The 25015-nt window shown below is 39.4% G+C and overlaps 1 protein-coding gene and 1 long non-coding RNA gene across 4 annotated transcripts in view; one reads left to right on the top strand and one right to left on the bottom strand.

Moving 5' to 3' along the window:
• LOC129706835 (uncharacterized) overlaps positions 1-23864 on the bottom strand; it is a 28036-nt gene extending 4172 nt beyond the window's left edge. Inside the window, exons 1-4 of the long non-coding RNA XR_008725107.1 lie at positions 21583-23864; positions 21163-21306; positions 17933-18007; positions 15378-15471 (exon numbers count right to left, since the gene is read on the bottom strand). This is a non-coding gene — a long non-coding RNA (uncharacterized LOC129706835). The remainder of the gene's footprint in view (positions 1-15377; positions 15472-17932; positions 18008-21162; positions 21307-21582) is intronic.
• Positions 1-25015, top strand: part of mad1l1 (mitotic arrest deficient 1 like 1) — a 610531-nt gene that overhangs the window by 165943 nt on the left and 419573 nt on the right. For 2 of the 3 annotated variants that reach the window (XM_055651368.1, XM_055651366.1), the window contains exon 13: positions 11897-11953. The exons of the other annotated variant lie outside the window; for it this stretch is intronic. In XM_055651368.1, the coding sequence (XP_055507343.1) occupies positions 11897-11953 (57 nt within the window). The remainder of the gene's footprint in view (positions 1-11896; positions 11954-25015) is intronic. 3 annotated transcript variants of the gene reach the window in all.

Below are 25015 nucleotides of genomic sequence, written 5' to 3'. Positions count from 1 at the left end.
CACCCGAGGCTGTTTCAGATGCGTGATGTCATTTCACTGACTTTCTGTTCAATATGAGTCCTGATTGTATTTAGCTTGTTGGGGAGGTTGAGTTCTTACCAGCAATACTGTGTGACTTTGCTTTGAATTCTGTTATAGAAAGCAGGCCTTGCCTCAATTGACAGGCATCTGTGTGCTTATACTGTAGCTTGGTCCAGAAATATCTGTTGGATTCCCTGATGACTCTACATGGCAATTGTGCAATGATTTATCTGGAGTTGGTGCTCTTATGCAGTGCATTATAAAGAGTTTGTTGAAAATGTTCAGTGAAATTTCCTAAATAATTTATAGGACCTCAATTAACATGAAAGGCCCAAAGAGGTGAGTATCTTTCCAGCAAAACATAGACTTCAAAGAGATTTGATAGAAATTTTAAATGGAGGGAAAAGTGATAAAAGAGTCAGTTACATTCATAAAGCTCTAGGTTAGGATGTCAGTAAAAGCTTTATTTTACAATAATTTGTGAACCTCGACAGTTTCTCAGAGTGGGATATGTCTGAATTCATTCCAACAGGTGTTGAATAAGTTCTTGAAAATGGCTTGGAACTGGGAGCATATCTTTCAGATATTCTTGTCTCTTGAAATGTGCCCTCCATAATGTTTGGGACAAAGACCCATCATTTATTTATTTGCCTCTGTACTCCACAATTTGAGATTTGTGATAGAAAAAGTGCACTTTGTCAGATTTTAATAAAGGCCATTTCACCATGTAGAAATTACAGCTTTTGTGTTTTTTTTCCTTTTTCCTTCTTTCTTTTCTAGGGTCTATTTCTTAATTCTTTTCTCTAACTAATTTTTTTTTTTTAAGTGATCACTCTTTTACCTGAACACAACTTCCTTTCTTTCACTTTCTCTGCTTGCTTTATTTCTATCTTTCCTTAATGCTTAAAAAATGAAGGGGTACAATAAATGTAATAAGATATATCTGGCTTGTACTACTGTAATTTACTGTACTTCTAATAAATAAAAATATATTTAAAAAAAGAAAATAAATTACAGCTGTGTTTATACATAGTCCCCCCATTTCAGGGCATCATAATGTTTGGGACACAGCAATGTCATGTAAATGAAACTAATCATGTTTAGTATTTTGGTGCATATCCTTTGCCTGCAATGACTGCTTGATGTCTGCGATTCATGGACATCACCAGTTGCTGGGTGTCTTCTCTGGTGATGCTCTGCCATCTGGTATAGCAGCCATCTTTTGTTTATGCTTGCTTTGGGGGCTAGTCCCTTTCAGTTTTCTCTTCAGCATATAAAAGGCATGCTCAATTGGGTTCAGATCAGGTGATTGACTTGGCCACACAATAATTTACCATTTTCTAGCTTTGAAAAACTCCTTTGTTGCTTTAGCAGTATGTTTGGGATTATTGTCTTGCTGCAGAATGAACTGCCGGCCAATGAGTTTTGAGGCATTTGTTTGAACCTGAGCAGATAGGATGTGTCTATACACTTCAGAATTCATTATGCTACTCTCATCAGCAGTTGTATCATCAATGAAGATAAGTGAGCTAGTACCTTGAGCAGCCATTCATGCCCAGGCCATAACACCCCCACTACCGTGTTTCACAGATGAGGTGGTATGCTTTGGATCTTGGGCAGTTCCTTCTCTCCTCCAAACTTTGTTCTTGCCGTCACTCTGATATAAGTTCATCTTAGATCTTTTTCCAGAGCTGTGGTTGCTTTTTTTAAGTACTTCTTGGCAAACTGTAACTTGGCCATCCTATTTTTGTGGATAACCAGTGGTTTGCATCTTGTAGCGTAGCCTCTGTATTTATGTTCATGACGTCTTCTGCGGACAGTGGTCATTGACAAATCCACACTGGGCTCCTGAAGTGTTTCTGATCTGTCGGACAGGTGTTTGGGGATTTTTCTTTATTATAGAGAGAATTCTTCTGTCATCAGCTGTGGAGGTCTTCCTTGGCGTGCCAGTCCCTTTGCAATTAGTAAGCTCATCAGTGCCCTCTTTCTTCTTAATGATATTCTAAACAGTTGATTTTGGTAAGACTAAGGTTTGGCTGATGTCTCTAACAGTTTTATTATTATTTTTCAGTCTCATAATGGCTTATTTGATTTTCATTGGCACAACTTTGGTCCTCATGTTGATTAACAGCAATAAAAGTTTCCAAAGGGATGGAAAGACTGGAGGAAATACTAGGTGCTGAGAACTCTCTTATACCTGCATTAAGGAGGCATTAAAACACCCCTGAGCAATTACAAACATCTGTGAAGCCATGTGTCCCAAGCATTATGGTGCCCTGAAATTGGGGGACTATGTATTCAAGATTCAAGAGTCTTGTCATGTGTCCCAGATAGGACAATGAAATTCTTATGCACAACAGACTATAGTAAGCATGAATACAGAAGATCAGCGTGTCCATATACCATTATATAAAACAACACAGCTGTAATTTCTACATGTGAAACCAAAATGTATAAAAATACCCTTTAATAAAATCTGACAATGTGCACTTTAACCACGTGATTTTGTCTATTACAAATCTCAAATTGTGGAGTACAGAGGCAAATAAATAAATGATGAGTTTTAGTCCCGAACATTATGGAGGGCACTGTATTTGCCTTTTAGGTTATTTATTATTGGTAGTACATTTCCAGTCTCCATCTTTCACAGAAACCCTTTTGATAATGGTTGCAGGCAAGGGCAGGAATGGGTGGAGGGAAGGAGGGGAGGTAAAGTGTGGGTGGGAAGAGTATGGATGATGGTGTGGAGAGGTCACACCCTGACAGTTTGGATGTCATCATGGTGATTTAAAGATATGTTGTTACAACACAAGCAGTTTAAAAAAATTGCTGTGTTCAAATTGCTGTCTTTACTTACCTTCAAATTGTTGGTATAAATAAACATTAAAATATTCTGTTAATGAGTTCTGTGATAAGTGTATATGGGACAGATTTATTTATCTATCAATAAAAAGTTATTGGGATTCCTTATGATGTGGGAGCAAGTGAATGATATAGCGCTGATTTGGCTTCAGGAGCATCCCTGAATTCTGACTGGCAGAACAAGTTCATATCTTGTGGTGAACTAATTATTTGTGAAATGGTTTGTTTAAGTTGACTGCCATGTTTAATTGCATTTTAAGATCAGGCTCTTAAACATTCTGATGAAATGCCTGAGGTGCACAATGTGCCGAGGTTGCAGAAGAATCCCTTCCTTAATTACACAGTGTTTAACTAATTTCCTTACTCTGTGAATTACATATTTATTTGCTGGGTGTCTTGAGCTTTAGTTACTGCTTTAGGATAACATCCATCAGTGTAGTGAATGAGATAGATATGAATTCTAGTGTGAAGTGCTCTAATTAGTTCCAAAAAACGCAGATGCTAGAAATCTGAAACAGAAACAACATATTGGAAGTAGTCAGGCAACGTTAGTAGGGAAAGAAATTGAGTTGCCTTTTTGGGTCAAGGACAGAATGACAAACAGAAATGCTATCATGAGCTCACTTTGAGAAGTATTAACTGAGTTTCATATGAATCAATTGATGTTTAATTAAATTTTCAAATGTAACATCACATGCTATGTAGAGCTACGAGGAAATGCAAGAATGCTTGCATTGTGAATAAAATCTGTGACAACTCTTTTTTATGTTCTCATTTGGTTATGTTCAGCTTTTTCTTTACCGACTGACCCAGCAGGTAATGTATTGTGCAAGTAAAGTAATTTCCCATTTAATTATGTGTCTTGTTTTTATCTGCAGCATTGAGATTATTACGCTTTTTATAGTTTCCAGTTTACACTTGATCAATTTACTGATATTTACAATTTATCCAACTGCAGAGAGAATTATATCATTAGTTTTGAGAAAGATTTAATTAAGATATTAACATATGTATCATGCTAATGTACAAGATCAATTTTTGGAAAGTTAATTTTATTAGGCTTCTGCTTTTTTAATGGATATATGAACTAAATGTATAAATATTCTATAGGAGAGAAGAATAATAATACACCCGGTTCTTGGAACCTGGAGTATACTGAAGGATCTACTCACACCCGTTTAAATCTAAGAGATTGAAAAGACTTTTGCAAGTGAAGTGTTCTTACACATGTGTTATATTCAGAATGGCTTAAAAAAAATAGTTTCCAACATTGTTGTAGTGTTGGAGGTAAAGTACCAAGGTATATTCTAAAGTTGTGAAGAAAGCTTCATAAGTGCTAGCCTGTTTTTCTTTTGCAGTGGTCCTTCACTCCTTGGGCTTGTAAACAACAAGTCCATTGGGCATTCCACTATGTCATCGGCGGCGCATTGCTATAATGCATCTCCTGGCAAGGAAACATTAATTGTTCAGCATACTCAGATGAATTACAGTAACCCTTATTTCAAACACCAAGCATTGATGTCAGTCCTGATATACTTCACAAAGTGCAAGGTGAAATGACTCCCAACTTTTAGTTTGTTAACATGATTCTGGATAAATCATGAAATATTCTTAGATGTGGTTTTCGGAGCTCTTTGACAGTCATCTAGTGATTTATCAGACACAGAGTGCTGGAGTAAATGAAAGAGTCAGGCAGCATCTCTTGACTCGTGTCCGAAGAATGCCCCCAACCCGAAATGTCACCTACCCATGTCTCTGGAGATGCTGCTTATCCGGCCGAGTTACTCCAGCAGTTTGTGTCTTTTTTTGTAAACCAGCATTTGCAATTCCTTGTGTCTAGATATATTAAACACAATGGACTTTCAGCAATTCTGTCACTGAGAGGGAAATCTGGCAATCCAATCCTAATGCCTTTTCCCTCAGATTTCTTCAATTGATTAAAAATTATTTTGAAATTTATTTTTGAAACTGCTTCTCCCAGCACCTAATATAAAAAACAAAAATATTTTGCAATTTGCAACTAAATACAGCTTTCTTTCTGCAGCGCATGATGGCATAGGGAGGTGCTTCAAGTGGGACTTTTTATTGATCATAATGGGCACAATTTGGCCTGCAGCACACAAAGTAAAAGTCATAACTGGGCTCTTCAGTTACTTTTGTTTTAGGCGGTGAACTCATTGCATTCCACGTTCGCTTTGTATAGAAGGTCGGTGATGGAATGTCATTTGCCTGCCAGTCTTGGGCGCAACTGTACAAACGGTTACTGAGGCAGAATTAAGATTGGCTTTCCTGAAAGTGTATCCGTAGAGAGCAAATGGTCTGGATGGAGTCCCTGGCCACATCCGATTCAGATTCAGATTCAACTTTAATTGTCATTGTCAGTGTACAGTACAGAGACAACGAAATGCAGTAACAATAACTCAGCCTTCAACATCATGATCCCATCCTCAGTACCTGTGCAGATCAGCTGACAGAGTTACTCACATACATCTTTAACCTCTCACTACTCTATTCTGAGGTCCCCACCTGCCTCAAAAAGGCCACTATTATCCCGGCACCAAAGAACAGTAAGGTAGCGTGCCTTAATGACTATTGTCCAATGGATCTGACATCCATCATCATGAAGTTATTTGAGTGACTGGTGATGACACACATTAACTCCAGCCTGCCAGTCAGCTTAAATCCACTGCAGTTTGCTTACCGTTGCCACAGGTCCACAGCACATGCTATCTCCTTGATCCTAAACTCAAATATGAAACAATTAGACAACAAGGACCTCCTACTTTAGACTCCTATTCATCAACAATAACTCAGCCTTCAACATCATGATCCCATGCAAACTCCTCTACAGAGTACAGGAAGGAGATAGTGACCTTAGTGACATAGTGACAGGATAATTACTTCTCTTTCAATGTAAACAAGACAAAGGAGCTAGTTATTGACAAGCATTGTGAAGTACATACTCCAATCAGCATTAATGGTGCGGATGTAGAAATGATTTAAAGCTTCAAATTCCTTGCTTTTAACATTACCAATGTTCTGTCATGGACCAAGCACATTGATGCAACAGCCAAAAAGGTATACCAACTTCCTGGGGAGTTTGACATATTTCCCATTTCTCTTACAAACTTCCACAGATGCATCGTAGAAAGCATTCTGCTGGGTTGCATCACAGCCTTTTTGGGAACAGCTCTGTCCAAGACTGTGAGAAATTGCAGAGGGTTGCAGATAAAACCCAGTCCATCACACCCACCAGACTTCCTACCATTGACTTAATCTACACTTCACACTGCCTCGGAAAAGCAGCCAACACAATCAAAGACTTGGCCCACCGCAATCATTCCTACTTCTCTCTTCTCCCGTCCGGCAGAAGGTACAGAAGCTTGAAGGCACGTACTGTCGGACTCAGTAACAACTTCTTCCCCTCCATTATCAGGCTTCTGAATGGCCCTAAGCTAGGCCATAAGCTAGGTTTACGGTTCTGTTCACCTCTGCAGCATTGAGGACATAGGATTTTGTCTAAGGAACTGATGTGCTACAATGCTGAGAACTATCTCTGCACTCCTGTAGCTTTCCCTTTGCTTTATCTATTGTACTTTTGAACTGATTGTATCTTTAAATGGCTTATCTGATCCGTTTGGATAACGTAACTCAAAGCTTTGCACTGTACCTTGATGCATGTGACAATAATACACAACTTAAATAACTGTGGGCTCATCCTTTACACGGGCTTTTGGAATATTACAATGTGTATGAACTCCATTTGGACCAACACTTTTCCTTTGTTCATTTTGAATAATTAGTTATATCATTGTATTGCATTGTGATTGTGACACAATTGACAGACCTTCCAGTTTGCTTGTGGCAAAGACAGGCTGAAAACTTGTTGTCAAATGGCATAAACTGCACCGAGAATGATGATAGGACATAGTGTAGTTTAAAATGTAATAGGCAACTGAATGTAATAGTTTCCTTCAATTTTCTTTAATTTAGTCCTGCTTTCCAAAAGTGTTACAGGATCAATGTACAGCCAGTTCCTGGGTTATGTTCCTGAGATTCATCACCCACATTTTTTGTAAGTCGGAAATGAACAAAAAGCATTCAGGAGAAGATTGTAGAAACAACCATGATGGGTGAGCCAGCTGGCATCAGCCCGCCTCACTGACTCAGTGAATGAGTGAATGGTCTGCTCAGTGCTATCAGTTTTACTTGGCCTGACCCATCTCCCCAATTGTTGTGGCTTGTTGTGGAAATGCCCCATTCATATCTGGCAGAACTTGCCTAAAGCAGCAGGCAAATCCATCGCCATACAAACCTGTGAACAGCTGTCACAGTGGCTTAAAAATACTAATTCTAGGCAAAAATATTATCTCTGCCTCGGCAGCATACAGCTACACAGCCAGGCTTTGACATAGCTAACTTCAAATCATGTGATTCACTTTACACTCACCCGTGAAGCTCTGCTGTAATGTTAGTGAAGCTTGACTTGTTTTTAAAAAGTAGGTGTTCCTAACTCAACACCAATTGTTGTTGACTTAGAGCCAATAGCATTGCGCTACAATGACAGGAAAGGGAGAAATTACTAGGTTGATTAGTCTTAAATGAGTCCAAAATTAAAATTAAATCTGGGCTATTCAAACGTGATGTCAGGAAATACTTCCTACAAAGAAAATTTATGGAAATCTGTAGCTTCTTTGCACAAAGCGCAGTTTAAGCTTGAAGAAGGTTTGGGCAACATTTTTGGGCAATAGTTAGGTGCTGTGTGGATGGGGTGAAGGCCAAACAATAATATAAAAACAATCTTCAGAGGTTTTCCTTCCACAGAAGAACTAGTTTAGAATTACAGATGCAGATCATCCATGAACTCATTAAAAGTCTGGTCTTGTTCCTTCGTTAACAAGATTTATTCACCCACAGGGTAGGGTAATTTTGTTTTTAGCTATATGGTTTTACTTAACAGTATATGCACTGTCAGTAATTTGCTTTTGAGGGTCAGGGGGGTGATTGTAAAAAAACCTTTTTATACCATATGCATTGTGGTTACCATCGAGGCTGAATGGATCAGCGTAGTGCAGGTTGTCTCGAGTTTGATTGTCTAATTAAAATGCGTCTTTTGTTCAATATTTGTAAGATGTTTCATTTAATTAAAAAATAGAGTTGGTGGTATTTTCGGATTATATGGATGTTTTTGTAATGATAAAGTGCTGAAATGGTCTGACATCGAATCAATCTCTCGCCCTAAAGCAAATTAATAACCCAACAATGTAACTTGTGATGAAGTAATTAGCTATATTTGCTAACAGTGCTCTGTGACACTGCAACATCAAGTATTGTAGATGACTGAAATTCAGTCAGCAAACAATGACAATAAATCCATTTACTTACATTGTGTAAATTAGGGTAGGGAAATATTGGGTATTAATTATATATGAAACTAGACCAAGTGTAGACCCGTTGGGTCTGTTCCCCCAATGTGCGGTTGTGGGGGGGAGGCGGCATGCAGCGTCACACACACTTGGGGGAGAGGAGGGGGGGGGGGGGGGGGGGGGGGGAAGAAGAAGAGGAGGGGGGAAGAAGAGGGAGGGGGGAGAGAGAGGGGGGGGGGGGAGAGAGGAGGAGAGGGGGGGGGGGGAGAGGGGGGGGGGGAGGAGGGGAGGGGGAGGGGGGGGGGGGGAAGAGGGGAGGGAGGGGAAGAGTGGGGGAGAGGGAGAGAGGTGGGAGGGAGGGAGAGGGAGGGGGGGGAGAGGAGGAGGGGGGGGGAGAGAGAGTGCCTTTTTATTTCAACCCAAACCCCCCAAACAACCATTTGCAGGCAGTGCTTTTTTACTTTAACCATATTTTCATTTTCAAACCACATTAAGGGTACTTACTCACAGTTGTGTGGACATGTGTTCAGTGTATTCACAGCTCAGAGAAACGTGACCCTCTGCCTTCCTCCAGCTTGCAGGCTAATTGAGGCACACCACTTCCTGGTTTTATGGTCCATCCCCCCTGCCGCCAGCGGGGGCAGCAGAGAGAATGGGGAATTTTGTAAAATCATTAATATCTCTGTCATTTTTCATCGACTGGAAAAATCCTCAGCACACATGCGGCGGAGGGGGGCTCTGAGCGAGGTGGCCAATTATGATGGCTGTAGGTGGCGCCGTTCTCTCGGAAATCGCAGCACAGATCGCCAAAACCGGTCAAGAACAGACGTTTAGTAATATATAGATTATTGACTGAAAGCCAAACCATATATGTGCATTAATGAGAAATATGTTTAAATGTTTGATATACATACTTAAATGGGCTTTCTAGACCACTTGTTTTGGAACCAACCTATCAGCAAGTTTGCTGGTAAAATTGATATGGGAATTTATGCACTAGTATATGCATTATTAGTGATTTTCTTATGAGGGTTTATAATGTGAGTTTTAAACACCACCTCTCATTTCCAGTCAGGAACCCCAACAGCCCTTCCAGTAGCTCTTCGAACCTTGTCCATCGCTTTTGGTCCTTTCGATGTGGCCTCTCCATCAGTGAGCAAGCAGAGGCTATCTCACCATTTACTTGTGCTCAGTCTGTCAGGGCCTACTGGAACTCCTGGTTGCAAGCCCTTTTAATTTCCCTTCCCATTTATAACCCATCTGGCCTCCTCCACTGCCAGAATGAGGCCACATGAAAACTGGAGGAACAGTATTCTGTTTTGGGTAGCCTTCAACCTATGACATGAGCATTGAGTTCTCCGATTTCAGGTACATTTTACCTCCTTATCATCTATTCTCTCTTCCACTCCCCTCTTCCTCCCCCCCCCCCCCCCACCCACATTATACATACCTTTCCTTCCACTCCCCCTACCTCCATTACACAGTTATCATTACCTGTTAAACGACTAGGGCGGTGGAAGGAGGCGAAGGGGCGGGGAGTGCAGGTAGAAGTTACTCCAGCGAAAAACATTTCACCAAGGCTTACGGGATCTTCCAGTTGCCAACCGTTTGCACTCCCCTTCCATTCCCATACTGACCCTTCTGTCATGGGCCTTCTCCATTGACAGAGTGGGGCCACACGGAAATTGGAGAAACAGCACATCAGACTTTGCTTGTGTAGCTTACATCGCAGCAGTATGAATGTTGAATTCTCCAATTTAAAGTAACTTCTATCTACATTCCCATCCCCCCCCACCACTGCCCCCCCCCCCCCCCCTTGTTTCCTTCCTCCACCCTCGTCGTTTAACCAGTTCCACAGTTCACCACATTGTATCCCTCTTGAGATCACACTTTCCACAGGTTAACAATGAGTTTAACAAGGAACTACCCTGCCTGAGATCATTTGTGGCCAACCCTGATTGGTCTTGATCTTTTCTCACCTTCAGCTCTTCATTTACCCTCCCGTTCCCCTCCCTCCATCCTCCAATCCCCTACTGAAACAGGAGCTGAAACATCGCCTATCCTTTTACTCCGGAGACGCTACCTGACCTGCTGAGTTACTCCAGCATTTTATGTCTATCCACCTATCACTTATCAGTTCTTGTCTCATGCCTCCCCCTCCCACCTGTTTAATAGTTTTCTCTTCTCTACTTCAAGAAGGGTCCTGACCAGAAGTGTAGTCTGTCCTTTTCACTCTGCAGATGCTGTCTGGCCTGCTGAGTTTCTCCAACGCTTTGTTTTAAAAAAAATATTTTACATACCTTGGAGGCAGAGGCAACCGACTTCATGTAGAGTCGGTTGCCTCTGGGTGAAGCTAGTGGGGCATTATCAGGAGAAATGAAGCTGGCTAAGGGGAATAAAGAGGGGACTGGTGAAGGTGGGGATATTGGGAGTGGTGAAGCCTGGTGTAGGATATTGAGAGCTGTGAAACCTGTTTTGGCATATTGAGAGGGGTGAAACCAAATTTACGATTATGGAGAGTAAAGGCATGGTGGAATTTTAAAGTGCAGATCAGGGTCAAATTAGTAAGATTGTAGACAGAATTCTTGCCAAGAAAAGTGATGGAATTATCAGATTGAGAGTGGGATTGTTGTGATTTGATTCAAATAATGGATGGAAGTGCAGATAACCCAACTATTATGCCCCCCAATCGCTTAGTTGCCGTTGACATTTCTGATTGGCCCTAAATGCTGGATTTAATGAAAAGAAAACTAACTGTAACAACTTTGATTTACGATGTCAAGGTGTGAGTTGAACCTGGGGACTTTAAATTAGATCGCCAAATGCGCGGTGGTTATTCTTTTAAGGCACTAATGATTTTGAAACAGTAAAATGTTCATCTACTGGATTATGCGCTCTATGGAAGTGCAGATAGAGAATGCTGCTATCGAGAAGGGGTCGAAAGAGGGAGCACATATCGGAACTGGCAGATGGCTGGTTTAGTTACTGTTAAAAAAAAAAAGCTCCACCCATACAGTGCGGTCCCTGTCAGTGGTCAGCTACACCTGGGGTCGAGGCAGCATCTCTGGAGAACACCCTGCCGCGATAGGTGTCCATCTTCATCCAGTGTTTACTCCCTGGCTTTTGACCATGCCTGAGGCTTTGCTTCTGTTTGTGGTGTGACCCTTCTTCATTATTATTATTATATAAAAAATATGAGAAGGGTAAAAACAAGGAACTGCAGATGCTGGTTTACAAAAAAAAAGACACAGTGCTGCAGTGATACACCGGGTCAGGCAGCATCTCTGGAGAACATCGATAGGTGACATTTTGGGTGTACCCTTCTTCAGACGTGTAGGTAACGTTTTGGGCCAGGACCCCTCTTCAGAAACTATGAGAGCATGTTAACTGGAACAGAAGGGTAAAATTCAATAGCATTTTCTCCAATTTCTGCAGTGAAGGAATATTTACAACGTTCCATTGAGGCATAGTAATTTTGAGTTGTACTAAAAGCTTGCACGCTGTTATAATGTAAGCACTACAATTCATGTTTAAAGAATTCTAAATAATTTTCAACAACCAAATAATAATTTCTATAATTGATTCTGAGTTTGTTTCACTATATGAAACTGTAATAGGACTAATAGCAATTTTTTTTCCTTTTTCAGAAGCAGCTATCTCAGGCCCTGGAGGATGTTGGCAATCACAAGTTAAAAGCACAGACAGTAAGCACCACGCTTTAATGTTGCAGTGACTGAGTGTCCATAGAGGAGGATACTTCCTACATTGCACACTTGAATTGATGTGGATGCCCAAAAGACTTTTAATGATATCTGAAATGGCGTTGTGACATGCTGATATGTGAGGCAGTGCAAAGTGCAAATTTTCAGAATTCATCAAGATTTTTGATCTTTTAAAATCAGATTATATTCTGATCAAAATCTTTATAAGCCATATGTTAGTTTGTGGAGTTGGATTTTTTTTGGATGAATTGAAATGAACTTCTATTTGGTGTGTGTTTCAGGGTTATGCATTTATTTTTCAGATATGCAGTTAGAAACATAAAATAGGTACAGGAGGAGGCCATTCGGCCCTACGAGCCAGCACCGCTCTTTATTGTGATACTGGCTGATCATCCACAATCAGTAACCCGTGCCTGCCTTCTCCCCATACCCCATGATTAGTTGCTGCTAATAATTTCCCCCTTTACTAGTCATGATCTCTTAAGCTTCTTTGCTTCAAAAAAAAGGAAACTCTACTCTTCAGGTTCAACTTTGTGGTTGAAATCTGAAATGCAGTATCAGTGTACATCTTATCTGCAGCCTCTCTAATGCTTGCTTCCTCAAATTGAATGGCCGGAATTGGACGTAGCATCTAGTCGTGGTCCACTGGTTATTGGTCCATGTTCCAAAATTAATGAGGAGAACCTTATCTGAAATTGCTACTCCTTATTCTTCATATCTCAGAGTCAGTCACATTTTAGCATAACCTTTATACTGCGTATGATCTCATGTAATAACTTATTTAAGAAAGAACTGCAGATGCTGGAAAATTGAAGGTAGACAAAAATGCTGGAGAAACTCAGCGGGTGAAGCAGCATCTATGGAGCGAAGGAATACGTGACATTTCGGGTCGGGACCCTTCTTCAGACTGATGTGGGGTGGGGGGGGTGGGAAGAACAAAGATATAGGCGGAGACAATAGGCTGTGTGAGAGCTGGGAAGGGGAGGGGAAGGAGGGAGAAAGCAAGGACTACCTGAAATTGGAGAAGTCAATGTTCATACCGCTGGAGTTTAAATTACCTAAGTGAAATATGAGGTGCTACTCCTCCAATTTGTGGTGGGGCTCACTCTCGCCATGGAGGAGGCCCAGGACAGAAAGGTTGGAATGGGAGGGGGAGTTGAAGTGCTGAGCCACCGGGAGATTTAATGCGAACTGAGCAGAAGTGTTGGGCGAAACGATTGCCAAGCCTGCTCTTGATCTCGATGTAGAGCAGTTGCCACCTAGAACAGCGGATGCAATAGATGAGGTTGGAGGAGGTGCAGGTGAACCTCTGCCTCATCTGGAAAGACTGCTTGGGTCCTTGGATGGAGTCGAGGGGGGAGGTAAAGCGACAAATGTAGCATTCCTGCAGTTGCAAGGGAAAATACCAGGGGAGGGGGTGGTTTGGGTGGGAAGGGACAAATTGACCAAGCAATTACCGAGGGAGCGGTCTCTGCGGAAAGCCAAAAGGGTAGGAGGTGGGAAGATGTGGCCAGTGGTGGGATCCTGTTGTTCGACGTACCCCACAAAGAAGCAGGCATAGCTGGGGCCCTTGGATTTGGATAAAAACTCGCTATCTCCATCGCAAATAACAGACAACTGTCTGACATCTACTACAAACCCACAGGTTCCCATGGCTATCTGGACTACACTTCTTCCCACCCTGCCTCCTGTATTCATTATATAAAATGCTGGAGTAACTCAGTGGGTCAGGCAGCATATCTGGTGAAAATGGATGGATGAAGTTTTGGGACTGGACCCACCTTCTGACTGATTGTAGTAGGGGGGAGATTGGGGGGGGGGGGGGGGGGGGGGGGGGGTAGGTGTTTGTAGGTTACCTCAAATATTTCCATTTTTAATTATTTTGATTGCCAGGGTGAGGCATCAGAATTATTTTTTATTGTCTGCTCCCCTATATTATGATACAAGAAGAAATTGAGACTGACTAGGCAGCATCATAGGGAATAATTGTTACTAGAGAAAAATTTTAAAACTGTTGTTGAAGACATTAGAACTGAGCCCTTAAGAAAGATTTAAGGTAATCGGGCAATGGCATTGATATTGAGAAAGGGAAATAATGTTTAATTTATTGGAAGTTTCTTGAAGTAACATGCTGTGGATGACGATGAACTTGCTGAAATATTGTATTTGGATTTCCAGATGGAGCATCAAATGGTGCATAACGAGATGGTGTCCATCTAAACTAGTCAGATTTTCCTCCATTTGGCACGCATGTCTCATAACTGGCAGTGCAGGCTCGAAGGGCCAAATGGCCTCCTCCTGCACCTATTTTCGATGTAACTTCCTATCCAAGTGTCTAATATAGTACCTGCCCAAATTACCTCCTCGGGCAGCTCGATGCATATATCACCCTCTGTGACAACGTAGCTCCTCTGGTTCTTCTTATGAGGGAAGTATGTGAGAGAAAGAGATGTAAATATGCTACGTAGTACATAGTGAAATATCCAGTAGATCATGGAGTGTCAGTGGAGAGAATAAAACTGGGTTAATATTATTGATGTATAACCTTACAGCAGAATTGGTCAATTTTGATTAAAATAGAGCAAGCAAGTTTCCTGGCATTGTTTGATCTGCAAGGGCAAGAACTTCCAGTTGTCTGTCCACCCCCTCCCCTGGTATTTTCCCTTGCAACTGCAGGAATGTCACTTCATTTCCTATCCAGCATCCACCCTGACGTATCTCTCATTGACCACCAATGCAGCTTCAACAAAAAACACTGTAAGCTTGTGGGGCAGCATCTCGTTTTCCTTCTCGCCATATTTCAACTTTTGAACTCAATACAGCTCAGTCCTACTTTCACTTATGTTGTTTTCTCTCTTTCTAATCTCTCTCTCAGTCAGATGACTTCTTAAACATTCAGATCAACTTGGCACACCCTTCCTCAAAGTATTCCCATTGACCTATTCACCTCTACTTCACTCTTTGCAACATAAAATTCACATGTGTACTAACTTTTCCAGTTCTGATAGGGAGATTATGGCCTGCTTATATAGCATTGCAACCATATCTGTGTACAGTATTGGTCGTCATTTTTAAGGAAGGGTATAAATTAATTGAAAGCAGTTTTGAGTATTTTATTAGACTAATATCTTGAATGGATGAGGTAATTGAAAGGTTGGACATGTTAGATTTGTTTTGGTTGGAATTTGGAGTGAATAAGGTGGAGGCGAGGCAAATTGTTTCTCTGTGAGTTATGAGTCTTTGAATATTTTTGTGGTGGAAGTTGATAAAGATTTCATCAGCATGGGAATGAAAGGTAAAACCGGGTGGCTGAAAATGCAGATTTGGTGTTGCAGTCAACTTTAATTTTATTAAATGGCAAAGCAGGCTTGAGTTGCCTATTCCTGTTGTTAGTTCCTCTGCTTACCTGTGTATGTTCATGGAGTCCTGATGAAACAGTTCAGTTCAATTTGGTTTATTGTTACGTGTACCGAGGTACAGTGAAAAACTTTTGTTGTGTGCTAAACAGTCAGCAGAAAGACGATACATGATTACAATTGATCCATCTATAGTGTATAGATACATGATAAGGAATAACATTTAGTGCACTATAAGCCAGCAAAGTCTGATCAAGATTAGTCCGAGGGTTACCAATGAGGTAGACAGTAGTTCAGCACTACTCTCTAGTTGTGGTAGGATGATTCAGTTGCCCGATAACAGCTGGGAAGAAACTGTCCCTGAATCTGATGGTGTGCATTTTCACACTTCTATACCTTTTGCCTGGTGGTAGAGGGAATAAGAGGGAGCGGCCAGGGTGTGACTAGCCCTTGATTATGCTTTTGGCAGCGTGAGGTATGAGTGGAGTCATTAGAAGAGAGGTTGGTTTGTGTGATGGTCTGGGATGCATTACAATGTGCTGCAATTTCTTGTGGTCTTGGATGGAGCTGTTCACAAACCAAGCTGTGATGCATCCTGATAAAATGCTTTCAATGATGCATCTGTAGAATCTGTATCGACATGGGTATTCTTAGATACCCTAATTGGTATTCTTAATTGATAACTAGTATATCAATTAAAACTGCAATTAGAATAACCATTTAAGTAAGATATTCAAATACTTTTCATGATTTTTATCCATGAAATAATGCTCCATTCAGTTCCTAAACGTGTCTTATGTTTTGGTCAAATATTTCTCATATATTCCTACTTAAAATTATATTAATGTTTTGTGACAAGCATTGGTTTTCATTACCTCAAAATGTCCCAAAGTGCTTTAAAACCAATGAAGCACTTAGTTTGCAATATATGAAATATTGCATTTCAATTAACCCTAGTATGGTTCCCGAAATAATGATCAAATAGTCTCTTGGTACAGAGATAACATTGGTGAGAAGATGGGAAAGAGCAGCCTTGCTATCTAAAATGATGCCAAGTGATCTTTTGTGTTATCTCAGTACAGTGCTGATTTGGCAGACAAGATTATTTGAAGTGAGACTTGAGGCTACAATGGTAAAACCATTGGCAGGCGCGGGTACGGCGGCAGGCGCGGGCACAACGCGACGCCCTGTGTCTCCCTTTCAAGGGAGATGCTAAAAATGCATTTCGTTGTCTCTGTACTGTACACTGACAATGACAATAAATTGAATCATTTCATTTTTCATTTCATTTCAATATTTTGATTTGGGTATGACCATCGGTGTATGGTTTTACTGCACAAGATGACAATCTAAAATCATGTAGACATTTACAGCGTGTCTCCTTTGATTGATCAATGTTTAAACTTTCCCTTTGTCTCTCAATAAAGTGTATTGATAGACAGCTCTGATCTTCTGCCTTCATTCCACGCAGTTGGTATCTAAGTTCAAACCAAAATCATGAATAAAAATCATGAAAAGTATTTGAATTACTTACTTAAATGTTTATTCTAAATTCAGTTTTAATTGAAATATAGATTATTAATTATCAATTAAGAATACCAATGAGGGTATCTAAGAATACCCATTCACCTTCTGAATTTCACTAAAATTTGCAACATCAGCTTCTTCCTCCCACTGTCCAAAGTTGAAAATCTGAGAAAACTTGTTTTAAGTATCACAAGCTGCCAATGGGTTCAGGAACAATCACTTGTAAATTCAGAAGATTATTCTTTGTTAGCGACCAAATTTATGATAAAATTAACATTTCCTCTCCACTTGTTTGTTTTACCATTGTGTTGAAAAACCACAATTAAAGATTGTAGGAGGAAAGGCTCTTGAAATCATTACATTTTTTCATTCATAATCTGTCATACTACGTTTTGTGTAACACCATTTGTCACCCAGTGAAAAATTTGCAAACTTTGTCTTCTAAAATTGAACCCCAAGATTTTTGCCCAAGCATGTATGTTGTTACAATTCCTGACATTCGCAGACTAGTTTCCTTAATCTGTCAGGGTAGAATCCAAAAAATCAGGGTCTGTCCAGCCATTATTTGAACTTAGATGTTTTGAAGTTGAATTCAAAATTTTGTTTTTTAATGCCTTTACAGAATTGGGCAAATTTAGAAAATAATTAGGAATATTGCAAAAGACCAGTTGAGCTATTTGACACTTTAACTTTACAAAAATATTGGGCAGATGATAAACAGAGGAAAATGTTTCGCGGTAAAATTGTACAAGAGGACAATCTGCCTTGCTTGTCTTTATATTCTTTCATTTTTTAGATTTTTATTCTCTTACTTGCTTGGGCTATTTGGATTATAATGGTAACTAATTTTCCTCCAGTGAATCTGTAATAATAAATGGCTTGCACACCTTATATAAAAGTATGTTGTTTCCTGCTACCAACCTAATTAACATTATGTGATTTGAATTAAAATGAGAGTTCAGTGTATACATGACCAGATATTGTTAAGGAAAATAATGTATGACAGCACAAAACGGAAAAATAATTTTGAATAAGGTGATCAGGGTAATATATGATTACAATGAAAAGAACAACTTACCCAAGAGGAGTTGCCTTCAGTCTAGAGATGACCAAACATGCTTCAGATCCAGCTATCAGCACTGAATGCGAGTTCCTGATGCAGACATTAGATATCATCATGTTTGAAAAAAGCTTATTTGTCACAATGCAATCTTCACCTTTTTTTAAGAACGTTTTCTCTTTCGTGCCACAGACACCAAAGTATTAGATCAATTAAGCATGATGGACTTTATTTTCCAGCATTTGAATTAAAAATGATTCAATGTTATTCCAATCACATTTCCATCAGACAGTGAAAGGTCACGAAAGGACCTCATTGGTGAGTTCTTCCTTAATTAGAGAAGCCAGCAATGAGAGATGCAAAGACATAACAATTTCATGTTCTAAGAACTTATTAAAATTCCAAAACTATCTTTGCTATTTCAAGCAACTACAAATGTGCTCCAGGTGTATTCTAGGTTGTGGAATCCAAGCGATTCAGTATTAAGTAGTTTCTAAAAAAATCAAACAGTATCTTGGCTGAGAAGAATTTCTACAATGAAATTCAGCTCACTAAAGTTGAAGTCGAACTGATTCACATGTATTGATTGCTAACTTTATAGAAGAATAAATGTTAATAGGCTATCGAGCAAGGGTTCCCAATCTTTTTTCATTCCGTTTACCCCTGGCAACTTTAATAGCACATAACAATGTTATTTCACTTATTTATGAACAACTAATGGAGGACAGGTACCGGTATACCAGAACCAAACACAGTCAGTCAATGAGAAAAAATATGTACAAATTCAGAATCAACAAATTTGCCCCCTGGGTAGGCGAAATTCACCCCAGGTTGGGAACCCTTGCTACAGAGAATCTTTGGTGATCAACATAAAAATGGTGACAAATATGAATCATAATTGCTGACAAATTTCAATAGATTGTACAGATAGTGAGAAACTTTTGTCCTTCATATGTGTCTATAATCAGAGAGCATAGGTTTAAAGTAAGGGTTAGCAGAATTAGAAGAGTTGAGGAAGAAAAGACTCAAATAACATTTAAAGAATTAAGATGAGTAGTTGAGAAAAGTATTTAGGTCAGAGGGGTGGCATGGTAGCGCAGCGGTAGAGTTGGTGCTTCACAGCCTCAGAGACCCAGGTTCGATCCTGACTTCAGCTGCTGTCTGACTGCTGTCTGTGTGTTCTTCCCGTGACCTGCGTCGGTTTCCTCCAGGAGCTCAGGCTTCTTCCCACATTCCAAACCTACAAGTTTCTGGCTTGCTTGCTTTGGCATAATTGTAAATTGTCCATTGTGTGTGTAGAATAGTGTTAGTGTGCAGTGATTACTGGTTGTCATGGACTCAATGGGCTGAAAGGTTTGTTTCCGTGTTGTATCTCTAAACTAAACTAAAACTAAACTTCTTGCAATGGCATGGTATCAAAGACAATTTCCTGAGTGCTGGTTAATGGGATTAGTATTGATAGGTACTTGATAGCTGGCATGGAACTATATGCTGTAGGGCCTGCTTCCTTATTGCATGAACTATTGTATGAACTGTATGATAAATATCTTATCTATATTTTGAGTTTCTTCCAAAGACAAGGTAGAATACAGCGATAATGGTTAATTGGCAATTCAATGTGATGGGACCTTTTTACCCGGCTGCATTTGTTATTGTTCAGCATGTTCACAATATATATTCTACAAGTTCCCTACCTCCTCTTCTGCAGTACTTAAATATATGATATCAGTGAATGATGTTGAGCAAAAAGCAAAATACTGGCGATGCTGGATTTTAGCCCATGCACTTATTCACTTCAGTGTGTAGTCACGTCAGCCATTTCTTGTGCAAACATGTTTTGTATTCTTATTGCTTTCTGGATAAAATAGTTTATCCTAATTTGTTATTGGATTTGTTAAGTCACTGTTATCTATTTATGGAGTACAGTTTCTTTTCGCAAAAGCGATAACAGTCTGTATCTACCCTACAAACCTATTTGTAATTCAATTGCCGCTTCTTGGTCACCTTAATTTCTAACGAAAATAGTAACTTTAATGTTAAAAAATATTTCTTGCTTTCTCCATTAGCCATTTGGATTTTTAAATTAGACAGCATATCAACTTTGATCAATATATTCAACATTATTTAGATATTTTTAATCCTCACTGTGATAATGAACGAGTCGATAGATAATGGGAGAAGTCAGGTTGGTTAGTGTATGTTTGGTGTGGGTGATGAGGGGTGGCAGGTTAATGCATACCTAAGTGCCCAAGGGGTATCCTGGACTAAAGTAATTGGAATAGAGATGCTGCAGTGGGCTGAGCTCTCAGGATTGGCACTGAAAGTCCAGCTAATAGCAATATTGGTTATTGATTTTGTTTTCACGTTGATGCGAAATTGAACTGATGTGTCAACATGGCTCACGGATGGAACTTGGGGGTAAAGCGGACTTTGTTATCCTATTCCCATTGTTTAAGTAATTTGTCTAACAATTTCAAAACTGCCGTGAAAGAGAAGCCATAATTTAATTTTAATGGAGTTGTATCATTTTGATATTAAAATGGCAAGCATACAGCAATTAGTTACAAAAGGTTGGAAATATTAAGGATAATTTCAGCTCCCCTTGATTAGCAGGCTGAGTGGAGCAGTAATGTAAAATGAAGTGGCTCCAGCTAATATGAAGAAGTTTATGTTCCATTCCTGCCAATCTGTGCGTTTAATGCTCTCAATTTGAATACTGGGCGAGGCTCTTGCCAGGCTACAGTAGTAGCTGTTTTAATTAAAAAGTCAGAAACATTTACATTTTGTTAATACTGCACAGAGCAGAGAAAGATTGAATGAAAAGCTGATGGTTTTTTTTTCACTTTACATGCTGATGGTTGCAATGTGAGTCATTGTGTTGATAACACACGTCAATTACATACGTACAGCTTTTATTTTCTCTCAGCCAAGCTGATGTACGTAACTTTTCTGGAGCAGCTCCTTTGGGGCCAAAGAGTGTGATCATAAATTTTGAAATAGATTTTAAAGAGAATTACTGAAAAATGCACAGTTTGCTCAACATCAATGTTTCAGATGCTGTGTTTCAGCTGAAGGGGCAGAGACCACACGAGAGAAGTTGCTTGTGCAGGACTGGATGAGGTTTAGAGAGGAGGTTAAATGTCAAGGATCTGTATTTTTTGGCTTCTAAAATATATTTCTAAAGTAGATTGTTTTTACAACATTTGACAATGGCTTGACACTTCTCAAGGTTCAGAATGGTGCCTTACAGTCACAGCGTTGCACATCACAGAAACAGGCCCTTCAACCCACTGTGTTCATGTTGGCCTTTTTTTCCCTTTCTATGCTCGTCCCATTTGCCTGTGTTAGCACTGTATCTCTCGCCTATTCACGTCTCTGGATGCCACTTTTTTCTACAAGATAGAAAATGCATTTTACAACTCTTGTCATATTATAAAATACTGGGGAATAATATACATGTGCTGAACAATATATTAAGATCACAAAATGTCAGAGGTTTTTAATAAATAAAACTTTAGGCGTTGTTCAGGCTAAAGAATCACACGTCCCTAAGGCCAGTAGGAGACTTCCTGGGATCCAAAGAATAGAATTTGCAATGATCCCAGATATTATATTGAGTGAAGAGATATATTTGAAAAAATGACTAGGTACTGCCACGTGGTACATACCTAAAAACAGACTTGGAGAACAAACCAATATGCTTTATGTATGAACGTCTTTAACGTCTGAAGAAGGGTTTCGGCCTGAAACGTTGCCTATTTCCATCGCTCCATAGATGCTGCCGCACCCGCTGAGTTTCTCTAGCTTTTTTGTGTACCTTCGATTTTCCAGCATCTGCAGTTCCTTCTTAAACACTGCCTTATGTATTGTTTGTGGCAAGGAGAATTTACCTGGAGAAAAAAAAGATTTATCTGCATGTTTCAAAAATATCACTTGGTGGCCGTCTCAGAGATTCTTTGAAAAGATGGTGAAGTACGCGTGCATTCTAAGAAATTATTTTGGCGCACAGGAGTTTACCATGAAGAATTAGTGTGAAGGATGGATGAGCACATTACAAATTAACTGGAAACAAAACTGCCGATATCTTTCTGTGATTTGAAGTGAGCTGTGATGTCTGACATGATCACTTCTTTAGACTATATTCAACCATAGGCAACCAATTCAACCAATTTTGTGATAAAATCAAAATAAAGGGGATAGTTAATTATTTACAAACTAGGGGAAGCTGTAAGTAGATATCACTGAGATAATGGAATTGCTAAGAAATTGCAGATGGAAGTGTAATATGCCATTTAGTTGTATTTATAAATGCATTTATATTTTAAGTAAACCAGAAATTATTTTCAGATGGGTGCTTGCGACAGTAGAAAGACTTAATTGATATTAAAGAGAGCAATTTGAATGTTGAAAACTTAAAAAACAAAGAGTGTTGCACTTTTAAATATAACCACACAAGGTGTAGAATATTAAAAATACATAAATTATCAGCAAAGCCTCAGGGTACTGTGGGCAATAAGCTTCTGCACAATTTAAGAAGGATTTTGAGGTTTAGGAGAAAGTATAGTACAGATGCATTAAGATGCTACCTGATATGAAGTGTATATATGATAAAAGTGTATGAAGTCTGTATTTTTCAGACTTCCAACACATTGCCCTATACACTGTTTTGTTTCAATGTGAAAGATGTATTAAGAATATGAAAGGGTGGAAGAAGTTGAATAGAAACAGACTACTTTATCATTAAATTCTATGCAGGAATAACAGCAATCATTTGCAAATAAGATAAAACTCAAAAGGAATGAAACAAAATTATTGAGAGCTCTAATTGCCATGAACAAAGCCAGAATTTTATTGCTAACTTGGGTATAATTAATGTTTAATGTTTTCACTGTTTACGTAAGTCGATACTTAAATATTATACCTTGTCATTTTGAGGTTTAAATGATCTAAATCTGTAATATTAACTGATTCTTGGTTAAGGCTATACAAATTGTACCTAATTGGAAAGGGTAGCAGCTTGCCACATTATCCTGCTCTTATTCTGCAGTTCTCCATCTTTTACCCATTTTAACACTGGCCCCATCGCATACATAATTTCTAAACTTTTTGCATACTTCGGATCTCCTTGGTGTAAGGACAAGTGCACAACAATTATAGATTCCTGCAATATCTAAATGCTGTATCCCCTGATGTTGAGAGATTACAAATTTCCACAATCTCCCCAAATGCTGTTTGAGCTTTTCCACGCCTTTAAAGTACAGCACTTGAGTCCGCATCCTTAATTCACCAAAGCATCAGATTATTTATAGCCTGGAATTAACCCTCTACATTCTCGAAGATGCTAAAATTATGTAGTAGCATTTTGCGCAGGTTTATGTGACCTACAGATATAAAGTCCTTGTATACACTCTTATTCACCGGTTCACTCTTTTCCCAGCCTGCTTTCACCCTGTTATTCATCGTAACTTATTTTTCTTTTCACAGCCCAGACCATCACGCAAACCAACCTTCTTCCATTGACTCCATTTACACTTCACGATGCTTCGGCAAGGCCACTTACATGATCAAGGATGAGTCTCACCTAGGCTGAGTCTCACTACCTCTTCTCCCCTCTCCCATCAGGCGATAGGTACAGATGTTTGAAAAAGTATACCTCCAGATTCAGGGACAGTTTCTGTAATCAGAGGCTGGGGCTGTAATCAGACAACTGAATGGTCGTCTCATTAGCTAGAGTGCGGTTCTGATCTCCCATCTATCTCATTGGAGACCCTGGAACTCTTTGATCGGACGTTATTGGACTTTGTCTTGCACTAAATGTGAAACCCTTTATCCTTTATCTGTACACTGTCAACGGCTTGATTGTAATCATGACAGTCTTTGATTGGATATCACACAAACAAAAGCTTTTTATTGTACCTTGATGCACGTGACAATAGTAAATTAAACTAAACTAAACTAAACCCTACATCTCACAGGTACTTATTTCTCAGTACAAACCTCTGAAGTTTTAATTCCAGTGATTGACCGACAAGGAAGAGTTGACTAGCTTGGCCTATGCTGGTTGGTTTTGAGGGGTGATATTAATGAAACATGATTCCAGGGGAAGAGAAACAGAGTTATGGGTTGAAGACTCTTTATCACAACATCTATGTCTTAAAACATTAACCTGTCTCTATTCCCAAATGTGGCCTGATCTGCTGAGTATTTCCAGCATTTTGTATCTTTAGTTTAGAGTTCCAACATCTGCTGTTTTTAACTTTTTTAATTTACGTTTCTGAGGGAACTGAACAGAGTAGATGTTGAGAGGAGTTTTCCCCTAATGGGGAAATCTAGAACTAGGTTAAGAAAGTTTTGTTGAAATGTCATTGATCTGAAACATGAGTTCCGTTTTGTTGTCCATAAACGCCTGCCCTGTTGAGTTTTTCCATCAATTTTGAACTTATTTCAAGATTTCAGCATCTGCAGTATCTAGCTCATATATCCTTGGTATGTACTGTATTTAAAGATTCAATACCAGCCGGTTAGAAATATAATCGCTGTCAAAATGTGGGTAATGTATCATTCACGTTGTTGTACATAGCAATTCCCACAGCAATGAAATAATTTTTAAATAATCAATTTTTATTCGAGGTAGATATTGGCTGGGAGTCCGTGGTACTCCTTGCTTTCACTCAAAATCATGGGAGTGGGTCGTTAACGGGAAAGGGCGCACTAGACATCAACTTAATATCCATCTGACAACTGATCCAAGCAGTGGAACGTTTGTTTAGAGAGGTGTCAATCATAAGTAAAACAGACCAAATCCAAAATGCTTCCATCATTTTTTTCTGTTGCATCATGAAACCTGTCATTTTAAAAGGCATGAACTGCTCATTTTATTATTCATATAATTTATTTTAAATATAGATTACCAAAAACTGATTTGATGTAATATATAGATAGTTTTTCCCATCTAAATCTTATGTATAACAAAACAAATCTGGAACGATGGTGGCAATTGTGTCTAAAGAAGAGTTTTGACCCGAAACGTCACCTATTTTTCTCCAGAGATGCTACCTGACTCGCTGAGATACTCCAGGAATTTGGGTCTATCTTCAGTGT

This window comes from Leucoraja erinacea, chromosome 20 (assembly GCF_028641065.1).
Source record: "Leucoraja erinacea ecotype New England chromosome 20, Leri_hhj_1, whole genome shotgun sequence".
Taxonomy (NCBI): domain Eukaryota; kingdom Metazoa; phylum Chordata; class Chondrichthyes; order Rajiformes; family Rajidae; genus Leucoraja; species Leucoraja erinaceus.
This window is presented reverse-complemented; position numbering and strand designations above follow the sequence as displayed.